The sequence below is a fragment of the Oryzias latipes genome, chromosome 14 (assembly GCF_053564925.1).
Source record: "Oryzias latipes strain Hd-rR chromosome 14, Olatipes_Hd-rR_3.1".
Taxonomy (NCBI): domain Eukaryota; kingdom Metazoa; phylum Chordata; class Actinopteri; order Beloniformes; family Adrianichthyidae; genus Oryzias; species Oryzias latipes.
Genome location: NC_136250.1, coordinates 3,392,843 through 3,413,076, shown reverse-complemented (window position 1 = coordinate 3,413,076; position 20,234 = coordinate 3,392,843). Strand labels below are relative to the sequence as shown.

Sequence of the window (20,234 nt, the reverse complement as noted above, 5' to 3'; positions counted from 1 at the left end):
CCTGCTGTTAGCTTTGGATAATCACAGCTGGAGGTGGCAAGCCTCTTGTTAGTTTGGCAAAATGGTAGTTAGCATAGCTGACTTGGCTTTTGCAGAGGCCAACTACTGCTGCTGCGACTGGTAGTACATACTCTGCTGGGAACCGCAGCTTCTGCTGCTGCAAATGCTAGCATTGGTAAACTGGCTGACAGCCTAGCTGCCGGTTGGCTAATGGTGGCTTTCGCAGCCACCATTTTATCTGCCTGTCAACAGTCAGCCAAAGATGGAAGACGTGAAATAATCCGACGCTTGTTCTGTGGGACCAGCGTGCCCCATGGTGGTGAAACACGGACGGTTTCTCTGCATTGTGGCTTTCCTGCTCCAAATATAGACACCCCAGTTTCTCTGAACTCTGAAACCCCACAGAGACGAGGATGATGATGCTGACAGCACTCCAACATACACTTTAGTATGTTAAGTACATCTCCATACTTGAAACCCCTCGTGTGTTGTGCATGGTAGCCACAGGGATTAAGCTGTAAAAGGTTAAAACTTTGTGTCATTTTTAAAATGAATTGTTTACACATTTATGATGGCCCGCACACTGCTGTACACATTTCAGCCAAATCATGTGAGTTTGGAGGAGCTTATCGTTCTTTGTGTGTCATTCTTACGCACCCCCTCCTCCACCCCCTGCTCCTGCTGTCTGTAGCCAAACTGCAGCAGCATCTTACGTCCATCAGCCTGCGTAACCTTCAGGAATCAGCCATCCAGAAAAGGCTGATGTTGCTGATGGTGGTGGTGGTCGGCGGTCTTTTCCATCTTTTATGAGTTAGTGCAAATCATATTGAGACCAAAGCAGTTATGAGGCAACCCCCCCTCCATCACTCAGTGGCTCCTCAAACACACTGAGAGCACAGGCTGCATGATGGCCGTTTGTTCTCATTTAGACAGCCATTTCTCTGACGGATGATTACAGAAGCCTGCGTCTGCACTCAGGAGGTGGATGAAAACGAATATGTTATTCAAACATGAGGTGATAATGCACTCTAAGAGATCTGAGTATTTCTTGATGTGCTGTTTTGTTGTTTTTAACTCTGACACCGCTGAACAGAGGCACCCAAACAACTTCAGATGAGATTATTGTAAAAATTCAATGTGAGAAAAGCCAAGAGCACCTGCTGAAGAACTCAGGATGAACTGTAAAGGTTCTCCTCCTCAGACCGTTTTAGGAACGTTCATTAACTTCTCAATATAAGAAAGTCTTCTGCTGGTGAAAAATTAAAAACACTACACCACCTATCACTCCCTTTGTTCCATAGGATGTTGTTAAGAATGTTATCATAGAAATTAATCTGCATTGGTAAAAAAAAAAAAAAAAAAGGAACAGTTTCTACCATCTTTAACAGTCTCTACCATGCAGATCTCTTCACAACTCTATAAAGAATAGAAAAAGGCAAAGAAAGCCGTTGCATCTTAAAGACGTTTGTGTTTTTGGTGTTTTAACATGTTCCAGGCCATATTGGGCCCACTTGCTGGCTGGGTTCTTGTGGCATTTTTCCGATGAGGGAGGACATACATTTAGAAGATATACCCGTAGCTTAAAATTGCATTTCTGAGTGTTTCTTTTTTCAAATTGTTGTGAATCAGGAGCAGATGAAAAAATGTAGTTGGGAAAAGCTTATACTTGTGACGTAGTTCCTACAACGGCAGTCCACCAGCTCCCTGCTCTGCTCCATTCCGATCATCCACCTGCAGACAAATAGATCCATGTGCGTCTACATTTTCCTCGTCTGAGCTGGAATCTGGATCTAAACTGTACGGATGGATAGATACAATATGATGCTCACCATTGTTGTTGCACCGCTGATGTTAGTTGGGGCTTGAGAGGGCTGTCAGCTAGGGGTAGAGTGTGTTCACAGATGGAACTTAGAGGTGATTTTCTAATGAACTCCTGCTGCTGTGTAGAAATTATGTCCTAGAAAAAGACAGGTTTTATTTTGGCTAAAACAGCATAATTATAATTAAAAGACGACTGGGAATACTCTGAAAATAGATTTAAAAAAATGTTCGGAAGTGGGACTTTAATGCTTAAAAACTAAAAGCAGTGTTATGGTACGTCACACATTGGCTGCACTTTGTATCTTTAAATTACTTTCTTTTAAATAGAACCAGGTTTTGTTGCACTGTTGCATAATTTTTGAAGATTAAACTGACATGAGACAGCTTCCAGTCTGCCTGAAGTGTGAGTGGAAGAACCTGTGGCTTTTCCCGCCTGTGGTCGGATAACAAACTACAAAGTGTGGACAAGGACAGGCTCCCCTTTCAGCAGCATCGGGCCCTCCGAGATCTGCATGTGTGAAGTGAGCGCAGCTGCAAATGTGCAGAAACACGTGTTTGTTTGTCGTAACGAGCAGATGCTGGAAGTGGCTGGTGACTCCAGAACATTCATTAGGAATTTATGAAGCGCTAAAATGTTTGGTCTCCAGGGAGAGGGATTGGCAGCTGTCGCAGCCAGGCCCGCTTTGGCAGACGGGGAAGACTCCTGCATACAGCAATCGTGCCTAAGATAATATTTACAGGGAGAGTGATGCTGGATTTGTCTTTAGTTCATGTTAATCATTTTTAAGCTCAAGCTTGATCGTATGGCAGCAAAAAACATGAATCTTTCACTCCAACATGCAGACATGTATTCCCATGTTATTCAGAAAATGCAGAAATTCTAACATATCAGTGTAACCGTGGTTGTTTGATCATTTTATCCAAAAAAAACATTTTTCAGAACAGAAGTATTTGATTTTGATGACAGACTAGGAGGATGTTAATAACAACATTCTTGCATGTACGTCACATCCCAAAACACTAAGCTTGAGAAGCAAATACAGTGCAGACTGTAATTCATGACAGTATCATGATGATTCATCAGCTGACAGTTTGGGCGCAGTGGTAGGGCGGTCGATAGCAGGTTTGATTCCCGCCTTGCCTGATCATGTGTCGAAGTGTCCTTGGGCAAGACATTGAACCCTACCTTGCCCCTGGAAGGTTGGTACCTGTGTTTGGCAGCGGAGCCGCCACCAGTGTCTGAATGTGTGTGTGAATGGGTCTGAGTACAGACCTTTGGGCCTTCGGGGAAGGTAGAAAAACGCTATATAAGTATTTACCATTTCTTTGCTGCTTTTGGCTACATACTTCAGGAGTGTGTAGTTGTGATTTGTCCTCAGTTTTATAACACATGCTCTTTCTCACCCCACCCACTGCTTCACCTGGACTTGGGACTGCCCCTGGAAAGTGCTGCCATGTGGTTGCAGTAACTTACAACTGGTCGTCCCAAGTGGTCTCCATCTAAGGAGTAGCCAAGCCTGTTGGACTTTTGAGATCAGACAGAGATCAGGCATGTCCAGGAGAGCATGGCTGTACCACCTTCCAACAGTTTATGATCAAAATAGTCTCTCCAATCTGAACGTTTGGATTCTATAAACTCTTTTCTCCTGGAAGAGCAAGACAAGAATATTGAGACGATAAGCTTTATGCAACCAACTCAGCAAAGATTTCTAACACTGGTCATTTCTTGTATATAATTCTAATTATTTTAAAACAGAACAAAAGAAAATTAAGCTCAAAATTGCATCTATGAGTACTTTCCTATTCAAATAGTTGTGATTCAGGAGCAGACAAAAGAAAATGCTGATGGAAAAACATCACATTTGTGAAGTAGAAAATATGCTGGGTGGGCCACAATCTCCTTTTTCCGAGCTCTTAGTAAGAGAAAGGTGAACAACTCACCCCTGCTGCTCTGCAGAAACTATGTCCTAGAAAATGACACGTTTCTGGATTTAGGCTAAAACAGGCGTAATCATAATTAAAAGACCACTGGGAACAATTGTATTAAATTGATCAGAGTGGAACTTAAATGGGCAATTCTGAAGATTCATTGTCAAAACATGAAGTGCATAAAAGCAAAGTTGTTGTTTACAAATGTGTCAATTTTGAACAGTCATCCAATAAGACATGCATGAATGGAAAGGAAGTCTCGGTTTCTGAGGTCGATTTCTGCCTGACGTGTCTTTGTAAAAAAGCAGCAGAAGGTCTGAGCGCTCCCTCATTTAAACCAAAATTTGCTCAGGCACATGAAACAGAGGTGCATGTGAGAATACACCACCTTAATGCACAAGACGGAGCTGTCGCCCACACTGCACTGTCTCACTCATCTGTTTTGGTGCAGAGTTCAGGCGCACATGAGCGGTGATGCTGCGTGGAAATCAAGATTTGGACCTCGGTTTCTTTTAGAAAACGAGTTGCAGCTCACAGCAGAGCCAGTCCTCAGTCTAAATGTTATTCATATAAAATTGACTGTGTATTTCTTTTTATACTTATTTGAACTAATTTTAATGCAGTGAGTTGACAGCTGCTGTAGACTGTGCAGTTGCTCCTTGACTGACACACCTTCATCCAGACATGCATGAAGTGGACACAACAGTGCAGACATGAAGACCCGTCCTGATCTCTGCAGAAGATCGGACTCAGAGTTTCAGTTTGACTAAAATCTTGTGACCTTCGCTCGTTCTGTGTAGGCTGCACGAGTGTCTCTCAGCATGAAAACTATTTTGTTACAGAAACACATTTACTTACTGTCCCAGTTGAGTAAGTGCTGTGGATCCGTTTGTCTGAAGGCTTTTTGAATAGCTGGATTACCTATTTTGTTTTGTTTTTTTCACTTCATGCTTTCAAAATAAGTGAAATAAGGATTTATGGCCATTGTAAAGTTAAAAGTAAATCAAAAATAAATAATTGGGTCGCACTGTGCAGTGGAGTTAAAGATGATCAAAATTGAACTGTAGATTGTCAGTGTAGAGCACCTATTTAAAGCTGCTCTGTTCCAACTGTTTCACATTCAATTGGGAGTTATCCAGTTCAAACACGGACTCGTGTGTGGATGCTGTGCTGCTCCAGGGGGCCAAACACTGCTGGGCATCTGTGCCAGCAAGGCCTAATCCTGCCAGGTGCAGGATTTCAACCAGCGTTCCTCCATGTTACTCCGCCCTTCCTTATGAAGCCTGAAGTCTTTATTTTGAAGGCAGCATGTGCATGTCACTTTTCACGTGAACTCTTCGTGCTTGTAAGTCTAAAATGATGAATGTGCTTTTCTTGCTTTTCTCTCCCTGCAGTTTTCTGTGAAGACCTACGTTCCAGCTTATATTTTGTCAATGCATCTGTGCAAGAGGTAGTGTTTGCCAGCACCACGGGGACGTCGGTGCCCTGTCCCGCTGCAGGTGTGCCCCCGGTCTCACTGCGCTGGTACCTGGCTACCGGCGAGGAGATCTATGACGTGCCAGGGATTCGCCATGTGCACCCCAATGGCACCCTTCAGATCTTCCACATCCCCCCTTCCAGCTTCAGCAAGCTTATCCATGACAACACCTACTACTGCACAGCAGAGAACCCCTCAGGAAGAATTAGGAGCCAAGATGTCCACATCAAGGCCGGTCAGTGTTTTTTTTGTTATGATGCTTATCTTCTGCAATATTAAACCTACTCACCTCCACTGCCCCTTGTTTCAGTCTTACGAGAGCCGTACACTGTCCGTGTGGAAGACCAAAAAGCCATGAGAGGCAATGTTGCGGTCTTCAAGTGCATTATCCCTGCCTCAGTGGAGGCCTACATCACCGTGGTGTCCTGGGAAAAGGACACAATGTCAATCAGCGCTGAAAGTAAGTCACGACTTTTCATCTATTCTGCAGGTGCTGGATCTTTTTGACTGAGATGTCATGATCACCCTGTGCTTCGGGGAGCGTCCACATTGTTTGACAAACATTCTGTGGTCAGAAACACTGCTGTTGGTGATTTGTCAGTGGATGGAGTGTTCATGTGGTCTTTGGCCGAGCCAGCACCAGCAGGTCCAGTTCAGGCTTGCCTGTCCACATGTGTCTGGTCTAATGACAGCAAGGTCTGGCCTGACCTTCCACGAGAGCGCAGACTGCCTGCCGTGTCGCTTTGTGTCAGTGTATTGACCCATTTCTGTGGCTGACGGGGAGCTCTGTGGCACTGCGATCATTCAAATCGCTTAAATGGAACGCTGGCCCATGCAATTGTTTACCAACCCTGGGGGGCAAATTCACTTTATGTGGGGCATTTAGCAAACTCAATAGACTAGTGCTAATGTCATTTTGCTTTTAGATAGAGGGCAAAAGCTGGCTAGTGACTGCTTTTGTTTGTTAATGTTTCACATTTGTCCACTGATGTGTAACCGTCAAAGCTGAAATCTATAGCATGCTCCTAATTGTCCAGAAATGGACATTCTCAGTTTCAAATGCTTTAGAAACAAGTATGAAGGAGTAGGTTATAGAGGTATTTGGTCATTTGTTGGTCTAAATTTGTCATTTCATTTTTCCCTTATACATTAGGTACTTGGTTGCTAGAAAGTAGAACCTGCACCTTTACAGTTCCAGCAGAACCCACTCATCTGCAGACAGCAGCCATGTGAACACTGTCAAAAAAATCACCCAGCCACCAATCCACTGTTCTCCTTCATGTTAAATAATGGATGACAGAGGGCTATGAATGCATGAGCAAGTGGTCTTTATTCACGTGTCATTGCGCTCATCCTGCGATGTACCGTCCATTTTCCCCGTCCACCGCTAAACACGTCTAAGTGCACTTTGCGTGTGCTAGTCTGTGAGTGACAGTTCTGCTCAAGATGGCCCAGCTCCTCAATTTAAAGGCCAGATCAGTGCATTTTAAAACTGAATGACTGAGAAGAACATCCACACTTTGACATAAAACAAAAGAACTTGGTAAAAAGACGTTTTTCTCTCTCTCACATGAATTATTGACTGTAGTTCCTCTGTTTGGGATGTGCAGTCTGGTACACTGTTTTAACCAACCCACTGTGAGTCTCTATGGACAGAGCACTTTGAGTTGTTGCAGGGCAGAATAACAAAGAGCTTCTTGAAGAAACCATGACATGCAGCTGCAACACTGGAAAAAAGCACCAATACAGCAGCAGTTTTATGACAACCAGAGGACCAGAATTATGGTTTCTGCCTCTGTGCTGAGCCTTTGTTGCACCCCACAGGCAGGACAGTGATGGCATTCATCAATGTAGTTTCTTTCACTTCTTGATGACATTTGAATTCAAGGAACAAAAATGCAAACACTAGCATCAACCGCAAGGTGCCGTTAACCTGTGATTAGAGTTCTAAAACCTTTTTGGTGAGCCTGTTGACCACAAGGATCAGGTAACTGGAAGTTCAAAGTGGTTTCAGAAATACTATCATCGGAAAATCCTAGTGTGCATGTTTTAGTCCTTTATATGATTTATTTCAGAGAATGTGCACATGTCATGAAGTACGCTGTAAAAACAAGTAGCCTAAAAATAAAAAAGAACACTAATCTTAAGAAGAAAATCCCTAGAAAGTAGTAGAATGATCGGTCCATGCAGCTAGTCATTTTTACTTAACAGGAAATGTAAAAAGAAGCTATCAAAATCTAAAAATAAGGAGTTCCACACAAGCATTCAATAGGAGAAAAATAAGCTTTAACATTTAACTGTTAGATAGAGTTATTGACTAAAATTAAATGGTAAATGGCGGATACTTGCGTACTAACATCTCTGAAGTGTTTTACAGTAACAAAAATTCTGTTTGCTTTCATGATGATCAGATGTCAACCTAAAGACCCGTTCACCCATGCACACACACACACACTGACGGCGGCTCTGCTGGACTACACTGGTGCCAACCTATAACCATACTTCTAACCGAACCTGTGATCGTTCAACAGGAGGTTGACCGCTTTACCTCTGCACCACAGCCGCCCAGTAATTAAATATTATACAGCCCAATAATAAGTATTTGTTCACTATTTCAAAGTAAACGGTTCATATTTTTTGAGTCTCGTTGACCTAATTGTAGTTCCCAGTGAGAAAAATCTAACAATAAGAGGAAATTAGTCATTTTAGAAGAAACGTTGAAGAAATATTGGCCCATCTTAATAAAACCTTATGAATTCTAAAACTCTTACAAAATAAATCTCCATTTTTCTTTCCAAAATAATAATGATGAATGCCAGTCTTACTTGTCAACATTAAGTCAAGTTTTCCTTAAAATTGAACTAAAAATGACAGTGCAGTTTAAGTTTTTTGAGTCTTAAATCAGTTGCTCTGTTGTCTGGAGTAAAATGATTTTGACTTACTTTACTCATAATTTCCTTATTTCTAGATCCTAACTCTAAGTTAGACAAAGAATTCTCCACTGATTAAGAGAAAAGCTTGGAAAGGAATAGAGCAAAGATGAATTAAAACAACTTCAAACCTGTTAAAATGTCTTGAATGTCTAAAAACTTTCACGATATCATGATAAAAGTGAACTCTTGCCAGGATTAGATGTCTTTTTTGTGGGAAATTCTAATGTTTGAATAAGATTTCTTATTATTGGAAACAGCTGTTTTTGGATGGAGGACACCAGATTATCTATTACAACTAAAAAAAAACCGAATAGCTCAAAGTCTATATCAGATAACGATCATATAATTGGTGTTCATGTAAACAGCCTTTAGTGATGAAGGGAATCTTCTCATCGCTCCTGCTTCTGGTCAGTTTATAAGGTCATAGTTAAAATAGGAGTGACCCATTTGTAGACTCTAGATGCACAGTCTGTCCAGTCAGCCCAGCTTTTCTGGATTGTGACCGTTGGCCACAAACCAACTGTCACCTTTGAGTTTTTGAAATGTCTCAGTATGGGGGGGTTGTAGGATGTCCTTGCTTTAGCTGCAGCATCTTATTGTTGAGAAAATAGTCTCAGAGTTAAGCAGCGTAGTTAACCCATTATGGATTCAATTCACATTAGTCAGAAATGTGAGTTACCTTTGTGAGGGGATGGAAGCTTATGAAAATAAGCTGTGACTGACTGAGGACACAGACAGGCGGCTGACATTTCTGGGACAGGTGAATAAATCCAAAGGAAACTCAGAACTCATTGTGAAATACACAGGTCTGAATGATTTGAACATATTGTATATGTATACAAATATTGTTGAATATAGTGTTGAATTCAGACAAACTAACCCTTATTTTAGATATAGCTAAAACATATCTACTTTGTAAGTCAGCCAAAATCTGTTAGATGAAAAAATGTGAAGCTTGTCCGTGCTTTTGCCCTCACACATCTGGATCTGAACTGAAGACAGTGTCTCTGGATTGAAATGTATGGCTGTGTGTGTGTTGTTACTGAGTGAATGAGGTGGACTGCATGAAAGACAAATGGACTGAGGGCTGTCTCAGGTTCAGACAGAACACATATCTGCTTCAGACAGAACTAAAATATCCGAATGTCAAAACTTCTGGCTCTGACTTTGAGTTTGCCAAAATCAGAGCAGAATCTTCCTTTGCATTGTGAAACGATGGTGTGTCGACAGCGGCCTTTAAGGATCTGCAGACTCCTGGTGAACCCTGTCAATCACAGCAAATAGGCTGTTCCCCTTCATGTTGATCAGGTGTCAACCTAAAGACCCGCTATGATAAATATCATGTTTTTGGTGTTTTTAACATCTTCTTACACCACGGTCCGGGTAAAAAACTCAATTCTGATTGGCTAGAGGATGTGAATTAAGTGGCCCCGCCCCCAACGCAACAGTGAATTTCTAATGAACTCCTGTCGCTCTACAAAAACTGGAAAACAACTTTTTTTATTTTATTTTGCCTAAAAACGAGATAATCATGATCAGAAGACCACTGGATCAAGAGATATAAAGATGATCAGAGTAGGATTTTAAAAGCAAAAGCTACAGAGGAACCAGTTTGAGTCTATTCACGCTCAGATCCCTGAAAAATGACCTGTGCAGTGTGGGGGGGGGCGCACCCCGATGCCTCCCCAGGTGCAGCCTGTGCTGGTCACTGAGGAGGCCTTGTAGTCATTTGCCTCAGCCCATAGCTGCCTGCTCTGCATTCAGCACCAGCAGGCCACAGTGGGGGCCACAGTGGGGGCCACAGTGGGGGCCACAGTGGGGGCCACCCCCCCCCACCCCCCCAAGCAGGACACTGCAGAGACAAACTAACACTGCTCCTGTTTTTATTCTGCACACCATCTCAACACGATGGTCGTCAGACACTTTTGTTTTGCTTTGTCCTTCATCAGCATCAGTTTTTCTGTCTGCTTCACAGACTTTCTCATCACTAGCCCAAACTGAAACACTGATGAAGGTGGTGAACACACCGTGTTCCTTCCTCACACCAGCAGCCCTGCTCAGCTGCTGCCTGTAGGAGATCTGCCCAGTTTGTTTGCTGTTCAGCGCAGTGGACTCCTCTGTTTGCTCCGTGTTTGCTGACATTTGAGATGAGTGTTGAAGCTGTTTCTGCAGCCAGCCTTCGTCCCTGCAGCCACGAGTCAACTGAAGGCTGCTGCTTTAATTGGCTGTGTGTAATGGTGCTTTGAAGAAAGTACTGAGAGTTTCTGGACCGTATCATGTTTATTCACAGCACTGACAGTCTGTCTGACATCCATCCTTCATTTCTAGTCGCTTTGCTGATGGAGCACAGACTCATAGCAACAGTATTTCATAACACTTACTTGACAAAGCAAACAATTAAACTCAGATCATTTTTTTCTATTGCAATGTTCCACTTTTTATCTTGGGACTCAGAATTTGGTTCGAGGAACTGCTGTCTGGCAGTGTTCTGCTGAGCTGTTCAGGTCCAGACCTCAAATTGTTTCTTTGTCTCGGAGCTTCATGTCTTTCCCTTTGATTATGTCTCTTAGGCATTAGTGAAGGACTAACAGGATGCTGTGAAACTGCAGGACTGACTGATGCGTAAGAGAGAAAAAAAACTGATTCAGGAAAGGGAAAAGACCCTCAATTCTAGGCCTGCACAATATACCGCAAATTTATCGTTATCGCAATATCCAGCTCTGCAATATGCATATCGCAAAAGACGGCGAATATCGCAATAAATCGCAAACCCAAAATGTGTTAAAACAATCTTCTAGCAGCTTGAAGCATTTAACGAATCAAATAAATCCCTTTATGCTTTGACCAATCAGATGGACGCCTTCCCATTGTTGACCAATCAGATGGAGGCCTATTATGTTAACCCTGGTCCTGAAGAGCCTCAACCCTGCCTGTTTTCCAGCTCTCCTTAACCAGCTTGCTGTTGATTGGCTGACTCAAGTGATTTCACATCCTGATTGACTGAACACACCTGATTTAGGTTATCATTATCGAGCAGTCTAGGGAGAATTGGAAAACAGACAGGGTTGAGGCTCTTGAGGACCAGGGTTAGCCACCCTGACGTTTGTCCCCCATGTCGATGAGGGTCATTTGGAGTATAATTTTTAAACTGTTGCAATGAAATGGGAATGATGTTTTTGTTTATTTTTCTATTTGTTTATTTACCGCGAAATTTATCGTTATCGCAATATTGATCACTAATATCGCATATCGCAAGTTTTCCTCATATCGTGCAGCCCTACTCAATTCCCATAAAAATGTCTTATTTTCTGTTTTGTAAGATGAAAAAATTCTCAAGAAAGTTTTTTTTTTATAAGAAAAATAATCTTAATTTGAGAAAACATGTTTTAGAGACTGGATTTTTTTTTCTTAAAATAATAATTCTTGGTAGAACCATTTTTCTTTCCTTATTGACAAATTTTTGTCTTATGCTTATTTAAAGAAAAAATGTAAATGCCTTAACTTTTTATTTATTTCTAGAGAGGCTGTGAATTGGAAAAAAAAAACGTTTGTGTTGGTTCTTTCTGGTGAGACTAAACAGGTTCTGGTTGTTTTGTTGTGGAACAGTGTCCCTTCCATTTCATTGTAGAAAATGGTGAATAGAACTAGAAACCTTTTCTTTTTTCAGTGGTTGATCTTGAATTCATTGCTGGGATTGTAGTCCCTCCAGCTGGAAAGGTGTGTTTGTGTGAAATCAGGACTGTACGAAAGTGCTTTGATTGTTTCCATCATTCCCTGCTCAGATGTGAGCTGGAGGACCCAAGCTTCTCCACGGCCCACGTGTATGATGGATGGCTTTGGTGGAGTGCAGCTCTGCAGCTCACTCACTGTCAGCGTTGGCCTTTCCTCAGCAGGAATGTAGAGCTAGAGGCCGAAGGACTCTGGTTTCACTGATTTTCATTTTATTTTGGAATGGATTTATTTAAAAAAAACACACAGAACAATAAAAACTAAAAAGAAACAAAATAAAATAAAACAATAAAAGTACTAAAAATACATACAAATAATAAAGGTACTTCATTAGACTGAACTCAAAAAATACATGTTTGAAGAGGGGAAAGGCAGAAGCCAATGCATTTTAAGCCTATCCCTTTATCTGCTTTCATATTTTAGTCCATAATAGTTTACATAAATGTATTTCCTCTGTTTCCACAATCAACGTTTCACAGTGATTAATTGAATATTTCATCCATTTTGTATTTTGAGAAGAGTTTCTCTTTAGGTTGACTGCACTTGTGCATGCAGAGTGTCTGCAGTGCAGCAGTGCTGTCAGAGTGACAGACTCACCTGATCAGTCCAGGTGAGGCTGCAAGTGCTGCTCGCCCTCAGCAGCAGCAGCTTTCCTCTTTACACCCAAAGGCTGCAGCTTAACTTCACAAATAAAAGGTTGAATTGATGAAACAGAAGAAGAAAATCAATATGAGCGCACACAAGTCTGGTTACAGTCGCCACAAAGCATTATGGGAACATTCTGGGTGGACGAGCACGTCTTATGTAGAGCCAAGGATACAGTTACGAATAAATCTGCTCATCTCAGAACATTTCCGACAGCTTTGCTAAATCTGAGCCTCATCGGTGTGCACAGAAGTGTGTCAATATTTGCTGTAATTCCGTGGGTTCCAGAGTGTCCCATTACAGCATTGCAGCCACTAACAGGAACATGTGCTCCATGCAGCCCGCTCTGGCTGCAGCTCTGTCTGTTCTTCAATTGTCCCTCATCTCTCGCTGTTTGCTCACCAATAACTGCAATTAGTTTTTATGAAACCCCCGGGACTGTGCAGCATCAGGGCGTGAGCTGGAGGCATGCGGACAGAAAGAGTGGGGGAGGGGATGTTTATAGCGTTTAAACCTTGATAAGCGGAGAGGTCTGGAGTCGGGCCTTCTTCTTCTCCAGGCTGTTGGACGCCAGCCAACTCATGAACGGCTCCCTTTTTAGCATGCAGATCAGCTGGAAGTGCAACAAGAGCTAATCATGGAAGAAGCCACCAATTAATGAGCACTTACGCCTTCTGTGAACTTCAATGTGGACTCCAGTCTAGACTGGAGAGTACAACGCATCATACATGTAGACTCTGATGACATGTATGATGCAAACTCCAATGCAGATTTTTCAAATCAAATCAAATCAAACTTTATTTATTAGAAGAAACCGCTTCTCATACATTGCGCAACTGGAGGCGCTTTCATTTATTTATTTGTTCCTTTCATGAAAATTATTTATGCCCAAATGTTTACATGTTTGTTTTACCTATTAAACATTTTCATGATTGGATTGCTTTAACATTTAAAAAAAAACAAAAAAGAAAACGAACAATATTACAATAAAAACTCAACCCACCCTTCACCCTTCCCACTCATACGACCCTTGACCCCACTCAATGAATACCGATAAAAATAACTCCTAAAAGAAATTTAAGGTTTGGCTTACGTTTGTTAGACTCTAAACCATAAACTTTTTACTCTGCTCCTAATTTTTCTGTAGAGTCTTTAAACTGAGGCTGCATTGTGGTGTAGTGGTTAGCACTCTAATCTCACTTCAAGAGGGCCCTGGTTCAAATCCCAGCTGGTACCTGTCTATGTGGAGTTAGCATGTTCTCCCCGTGCATGCATGAGTTATCTCCAGGCACTCCTGCCTCCTCCCACAGTCCAAAAACAGGCTTCATAGGTGAACTGGTGACCAAATGGTCCCTTAGATGTTGTAAGAGGTGTTTTTATGTGAGTGTGTACATCTGTTTCCTCGTGGCCCTGAGATGGACTGCAGAACAGCTCCAGACAAACCCTGCTGGTTTTATCTGCTGCTGATTACCTGCATCAGGAGTGTTTAACCAAATAGATGCTACAAAAACATTCAGAAGCTGGTCCTCAAAGCCTGGAGTTTGAATTCTGTGGTCTACATCAGTGGTTCCTTACCTGCTGCCCGCGGACCGGTTTTGGGATTGCTGGTACCGGGCTGCAAAGAAAACTACTGAATTCTCTCCACCAAATATGGTTTTATTGGGACAGTTTTTCCCACAGACCATAATAGAAATGCAAAAATGCAAAAATAAAATGTGGGCGGCCCTTCAGCCTCATACAGGCCGGCCCATGAAGAGATTGTCTGACGTTAAAGCTGGTCTTGGCCTGAAAGAAGTTGGGGACCACTGATCTAGGGAGAAACCCACTTTTACACTTTAGTAGCTGCTTCAGAAACACCGTGACCCTGAACAGGAAACAGCCCTGGATGGATTGGTTTGAAACTGAAAGCAGATGCAAACATGAATTGAAGTGATAAGTCAGGCAGTTCTTTCACATCGCTGTAACCCTTCGATCCTGTTGTTTTTAGAAATGCTGCTGCCCACCATTACTGATGGCTGCCATCACATCAGCGCTTCTTCTGCTGAGCCTCCTAAAGACCAACATCTGCTCTCATCTGTGACACAAACCTTTTCCAGCTCTCTGAAGTCAACCATATTTTACATCTTTCCTCCTCTGGGAATCAGGCAGACCCTCCCTCACCTTGTTCTGGCTGTGGAGACTCTCTGCCTCACAGCCTGCATGAAGGAGAAGTGATGCAGTCCTCAGCAAACACCTAAGGCCCCCAACAGAAAACAACGGACATAGTGATGTGTGCTGTTGTGTGCTGTTGTGTGCTGTTGTGTGCTGTTGTGTGTGTGTGTGTGGGGGGGGGGGGGGGGGGGCTCTGTCAGAGCTGCTGCAAATCATTTTTAGCCATTTTAACTATAGTTCATCACCACAAAATGAGCCTGAGAGGGCGGGGCAGTAGAGGAAGAACCAGTAGCCTGTCATTGGGCGGATAATAGGGGGGGGGGGGGGGTCCAGCCTGTGTGATTGGAGCTGGGGAGGGATAAGTAAGCTTGTGAGTGTGTGTGACAGAGAGGGACAGAAGTGAGCTGCTGTGTTTGTGTAGGAGGAAGAATGGCTGCTCTTATCTTGTGCAAGCAGCTGCTGCAGTGTCTTTTGGGGGGGGGGTCCGTACACACCATTCATTCTGCCTAACCCCCCCCCCCCGTCCTCACATTTTATGGCAAACATGTCAGCACAGAAGGAGCAGGAAATCGTCCTGCGCTGACTGTCATTCATGAAGACAGGCAAGAAATGAACTGTCACCAGACATTAGCGTGACGACGGCGAGCACGCCGCTCCTCTGGAGAGTCCACAATGATCCTCAGGTCTCTGAAAAATCAAGTGTTCTTCTGAAAGGTAATGCCGGAGCTCACAATCAGCTGTGCGTGAAGAAGGTGTGCCACGGAGGAGGGTAACCTTCAGATGGTAGGAAATATTATATATTCCATCAAAAAAAAAAAAAACGAATCCTTAAAGTTTGATCAGAAAGGTTCCTGACATTCTGATGGCTCTGCCCACAGACACAAAGCTGCCGTTTTACCAAAAATAAATAAATAACATTTTGAACAGAGATTATTTCTGATGTTTTGGGAAAAAGCTGAATTTGGTAAAAACCTTTCTTCTTTTAATTTAACTAAATAAAGCTGGTTGCTTACAATCATCAGTTCTGCAGCGTTCAGGTGTGTGAGTGAAAATATTTCACAGAGCAAGAAGCAGTCTGCAGGCAGGTTCTTAATCCCTGCTAATCTGTGAAGCAGAATACGGAGGCGCTCTAAAAATATCCGCCTTCAGAAAGTCATGACAGCATTCTGAACAAGCTTTCACTCTTGGTGATCATTTCTTTATTGGCTCGATTGTTCACATGTTAGGAGAGCGCATGCTTTGAATGTCGATTCTGCTTCCCCGTCTTCCTCCTTCGGTCTCTGCTGCATTCAGGATGGGCAGCACTCTGGTTCCTCTCTGCCTGCAGCAGGCTGCATGTTGTTGCTGAGGGCCTGAGCTGATGCTGGCGCCTCTCCTCATTGGCTGGAGCTCGCTGTGACTTATCATGCGCTTGGCCAATCCGATGAGCCCTGGCTCTTTTTACCCCCTCCCTAAATAAATTGCCTGGAGGATTGAAGAAAAATTAAAGAGCTGTGCTTTCATCTAATTGAGGAGCTGACATGAGCTGCCCAGGCCAGATAAGCTGCTGTCTGCAGGTTTTTCTTTGCATCTGGAGTTTGAGGGGGGTCACATACAGAACATGCTCTCAGCTGAAATGAGCTGTGCAGCCCTTTTTAAGAAAATAGGCCCATGCAAGTACGCTTAGAAAAACAGACATTTTTCTATTGTCCCTTTAAGGAATACTTACATTTACAGACTACAGTCCATGAGCTCCACCCCTAACTTCCATCCGCTCATGCAGGGCTGTTAAAGTTTGCTCTTTCTGTCTACCGGCGTTTGGTCCTACACAGCCGGACTCGCATCTCATGAGTTGTCCGTGCTTTCTAGCTTGAATAGTTAAAAAGGTAAAGTGATGGAGCAACAAACCTCAACCAAAATGCCCCAAAGACTCCAGCAGAGCCGTTGTTCTCTGAAAGCCTGCAGGCCCGTGTTGCTCTGCAGCCGTGCATGCATCAGAAAGGAGATGCGGGGAAAACAGAGGTCCTCTTTGGACTCCAGCTCATAATGAAAGAAAAAAAAAAAAGAGGAAGCAGTGTGTGTGTGTGGGTGGGGGGGGCTGCTTTTTATTTAAAAACATCATCAAAGAATGATCTGAAAACGTCAGCAGATCCGACGCCTTTAACTAAAACAAAATCGAATTTTCCAGACAATTTTTAATTTGAGGAAAGGAAATATAATTTTATTTTTTTTACCTTTTAAATGATTATTGATGTTTTAGTTCTAGGAAGTATAAATTATGTCTATAAAGTTTTGTAATTCCACTTTAGCCGTCTGGGGGGATCGTAGCGCTCGGAAATGTTAATGCTTCTTACACACAAATTATTTTAAACTTTCATATTTGCTTACCGTTGTTCTGACATTAGATCCCAGTGAAATAAGACACTGCCCTCCCACCCCCGCAGGCATTATCAGATGTTTGTGCCACAGCCAGATTATATCCAAATCAGATTATGATGCAAACAAAAAAAAAGTTCTTTCAAGTGTCAAGCGTGCAGAAGCAAAGTGAAGCCCCCACCCCCACCCTCCCATTATTGTCTAAAGTTATTTGACTGAAAATGGATCCAGTACTCGCACCTCACTGTGACTGGAGTGGGGGTAAGGACACTGAATGACAGCACCCCCGGTACCTCATAAATGCGTGTAACATCCAATAATATCCTTACAGAGCAGAAAACTATGATGAGGAATCCTACATGAGGCCTTCTCCAGTACATTCAGCAACAGACAGGATTTTTTTTCTTTTTACCTCTTTGATTTGATTTGATTTGAAATGGTTTATTTCAAGCAATCAAATAGAAATAATAAACAAAAGCAATACAATCATCAGTTATACATTCATACAGTAACTAATCAAACTTAGGATAATTAGACATATTAATAAATATTGCTTAAAGGGAGTGGAAGGAAGCGAACGTATATTATCCCACCCTGTTATACTGTAACCATTTTATTACATGATTTATCATTATCCGGGTCCTAGGTTTTATCAGACAGAATTAAGAATCGTAAAGTATCAATAAAGCACATGACAAAGATGAACTACTTAAATTATTATGTAAAAATAACTATTTCAGAAATCAACATTGCAAATGCAGATCAGTTATATAAAATATATGCAGATTATGTTACTTATAAAAGTCATTCATATGATTAAAATATAATACTATATCAGTAAAATACACAACACTGTTTCAGTTACATTAGGAAATATTTTTGAATCAATTTGAAACACATGACAAAGATGAATTACTTAAATTATTTTGTAAAAAATAACTTTTAGAAATCAACATGGAAGTATCCAAAATATATGCAGATTATGTTACTTATAAAAGTCATTGATATGATTAGACAAAACACTGTTTCAGGACTTCTTCACCCTTCAATGAGCAACACTGATATTTATGTCAAGATCTTCTTCATTTTCACTCTATGCCTCCCTTCATGTTTTGGGGTTTAATACTGGAAGGAAAAGCACTGCAAACAAATAAAGTCTTTAAACAAAGATTTAAACTTAAAGTTCTTTGGAACATCTGTTGACTCAATAATTTCTCTGAATGAGCTTCAACATTACCCAACATTTTTTTGTTCTGTCCATCAGCTGCTGGTCAGAGTACACTCACACCGGAAAAGGATCATTTCCAGACAGGATGGCCTAATCCGCTGCCACACCCGCTGGCCTTGTGCACCCCCCATCAGACATATGGAGGACTTAGTGCTGTTGAAGAAAATAAAGGAGCTAACGAGGCCAGCAGCTTAGATCCTTGGAGATGCTTCTTAGGTGATGTGTCTGAGATTCTTAGAATGATGGAGCTGCCGGTTCCTCCTGCAGAAACTACAAACCAAAAGCTGGTGTTTTCTCTCTGTGGTCCATGGGATGCTGCTGCACCTCAGAGTGACTGTGTAAGCACCTATGAACTGTTGTTCTCCGGAAAACCCTGAAAGTCAGAGCCCTACCCCGACGGCCTCCTCAACTGACCCCACCGGTTTTCCCCACCCCTCATTCAGCCCAGATCTGGGCAAATAGGATTAGACTGGCTCCCTGCCACTCCAAGGCTTGGACGGGACTTCTTATCTGTGGTCTTCAGACGGCTGCCAAGAACAACATTATGCACAATGACCTACATTAAGCACAGCCGCATGCGGGCTCGCTGCTCAAGGCCAGCGCACGTTTTCATGGCTAATTTTGGTCTGATGGTTTGGTTTGAAAGGCACCGAGGCTGCAGCCTCCGGCGTGTTCTGATGTTGCAGTGGTCGTGCCCATGCAGGTTGACTTCTGAGGTGCGTGCCTTTTCCACCTCTGACCCTCACACAGACGGATGTAAGGAGGACGCCATCCTACAGAGCGCCGGGGAGCCTGTCCGTTCCTCAAAGCAAACGCACCACTTCTCTGCATAAGAGGCTTTGAGGCCAAATCCCCGATTGATCTTAATAAAGTTTGTAGTGTACAATTAAGTACAGATGGTTTGCAGCTGGTTGTAAGGCTAGTAAATAACGCTGGCCTCTATCTTCACCAGGGATTTATAATCCTCGACAGTTCACCAGATTTAAACTGGTTCAAGCCCTGCTCCTCCTCCTCCTCCTCCTCCTCCTCCTCTTCCTCGGTGGTGTCTTTTCTTTCTCCTTGTCATTTCCGTGTGATGCATTTTGGTTGAAGAGCACATATAATGATCTCAGAATCTGAATGTGGACAGGAAGATTTTCTGCGGAGTTCTGATGAGGTCGGAGCTGCAGAGCAGCACATTCTAACACGGACGATGGCAGTTTTTTCACAGGCAGGTTTCCATGAGTCACTTGGACAGTAACCTGTGATCCACCTGCTTCACATCCAAAGTTTATTCTATAAAATCACTACTCCAAATCACAGATCAGCAGCTGGTTTGGTCTGAAGTGAAATCAGTTTGTATCGCAGTCAATGCCATGAGAAGAAATCCATAACCCGAAAAAAAGGACAAATGTGCTTCTGAGAGCCCCCGCAGAACCTTTTTACACAGATGTCATTTCCAAAGCACGGCCCACAGCTGGAGCAGCTGGCGTGGCCTTCAACGGGTTCAGGGACGGTTTCCAGATCTGCAGCAGGACAAGAGAGGAAGAAGGGTGTGAACATATTGATGTTTTTCACATTTGTCTGAACAGAAGAAGTTCAAGGTTATAAGTTATTTCAATATGAGTTGCCACAAAGCTTAATTTAAAAACAGTGTTAGTTTTAAGTTGCTGCTCTTTGAATAGATTTTGTCTTTTTTTCAGTTTTACTTTCAATTGTTTTGTTTCTTTTTTACTGTTACATTTACATGGATGTTAGCTAACTGTGCTTTTTAAAGTAAACAAAAAGGAATTTGTTTTCCGCTGATCTATTGACCTTCAATAATTTCTATTTTTTCTCATCTCTATAGAGATCTTTTACGTTTTTTTTCCCTTCTATTTATTGTTGCTATTCCATCATAGCTGTAGTGCCATCAGCTCAATACATAATTGTGATATGAGCCTGTCTCAGCCATTCCATCCATTTTGGTCTTTTCCATTACAATGCA

At 42.5% G+C, this 20,234-nt stretch overlaps 1 protein-coding gene across 3 annotated transcripts in view; it reads left to right on the top strand.

Annotated features, from left to right (window-relative positions):
* LOC101158128 (cell adhesion molecule DSCAM) overlaps window positions 1-20,234 on the top strand; it is an 87,295-nt gene that overhangs the window by 13,360 nt on the left and 53,701 nt on the right. For all 3 annotated transcript variants that reach the window (XM_023962194.2, XM_023962195.2, XM_023962193.2), the window contains exons 2-3: window positions 5,145-5,462; window positions 5,538-5,687. In XM_023962194.2, the coding sequence (XP_023817962.1) occupies window positions 5,145-5,462; window positions 5,538-5,687 (468 nt within the window). The remainder of the gene's footprint in view (window positions 1-5,144; window positions 5,463-5,537; window positions 5,688-20,234) is intronic.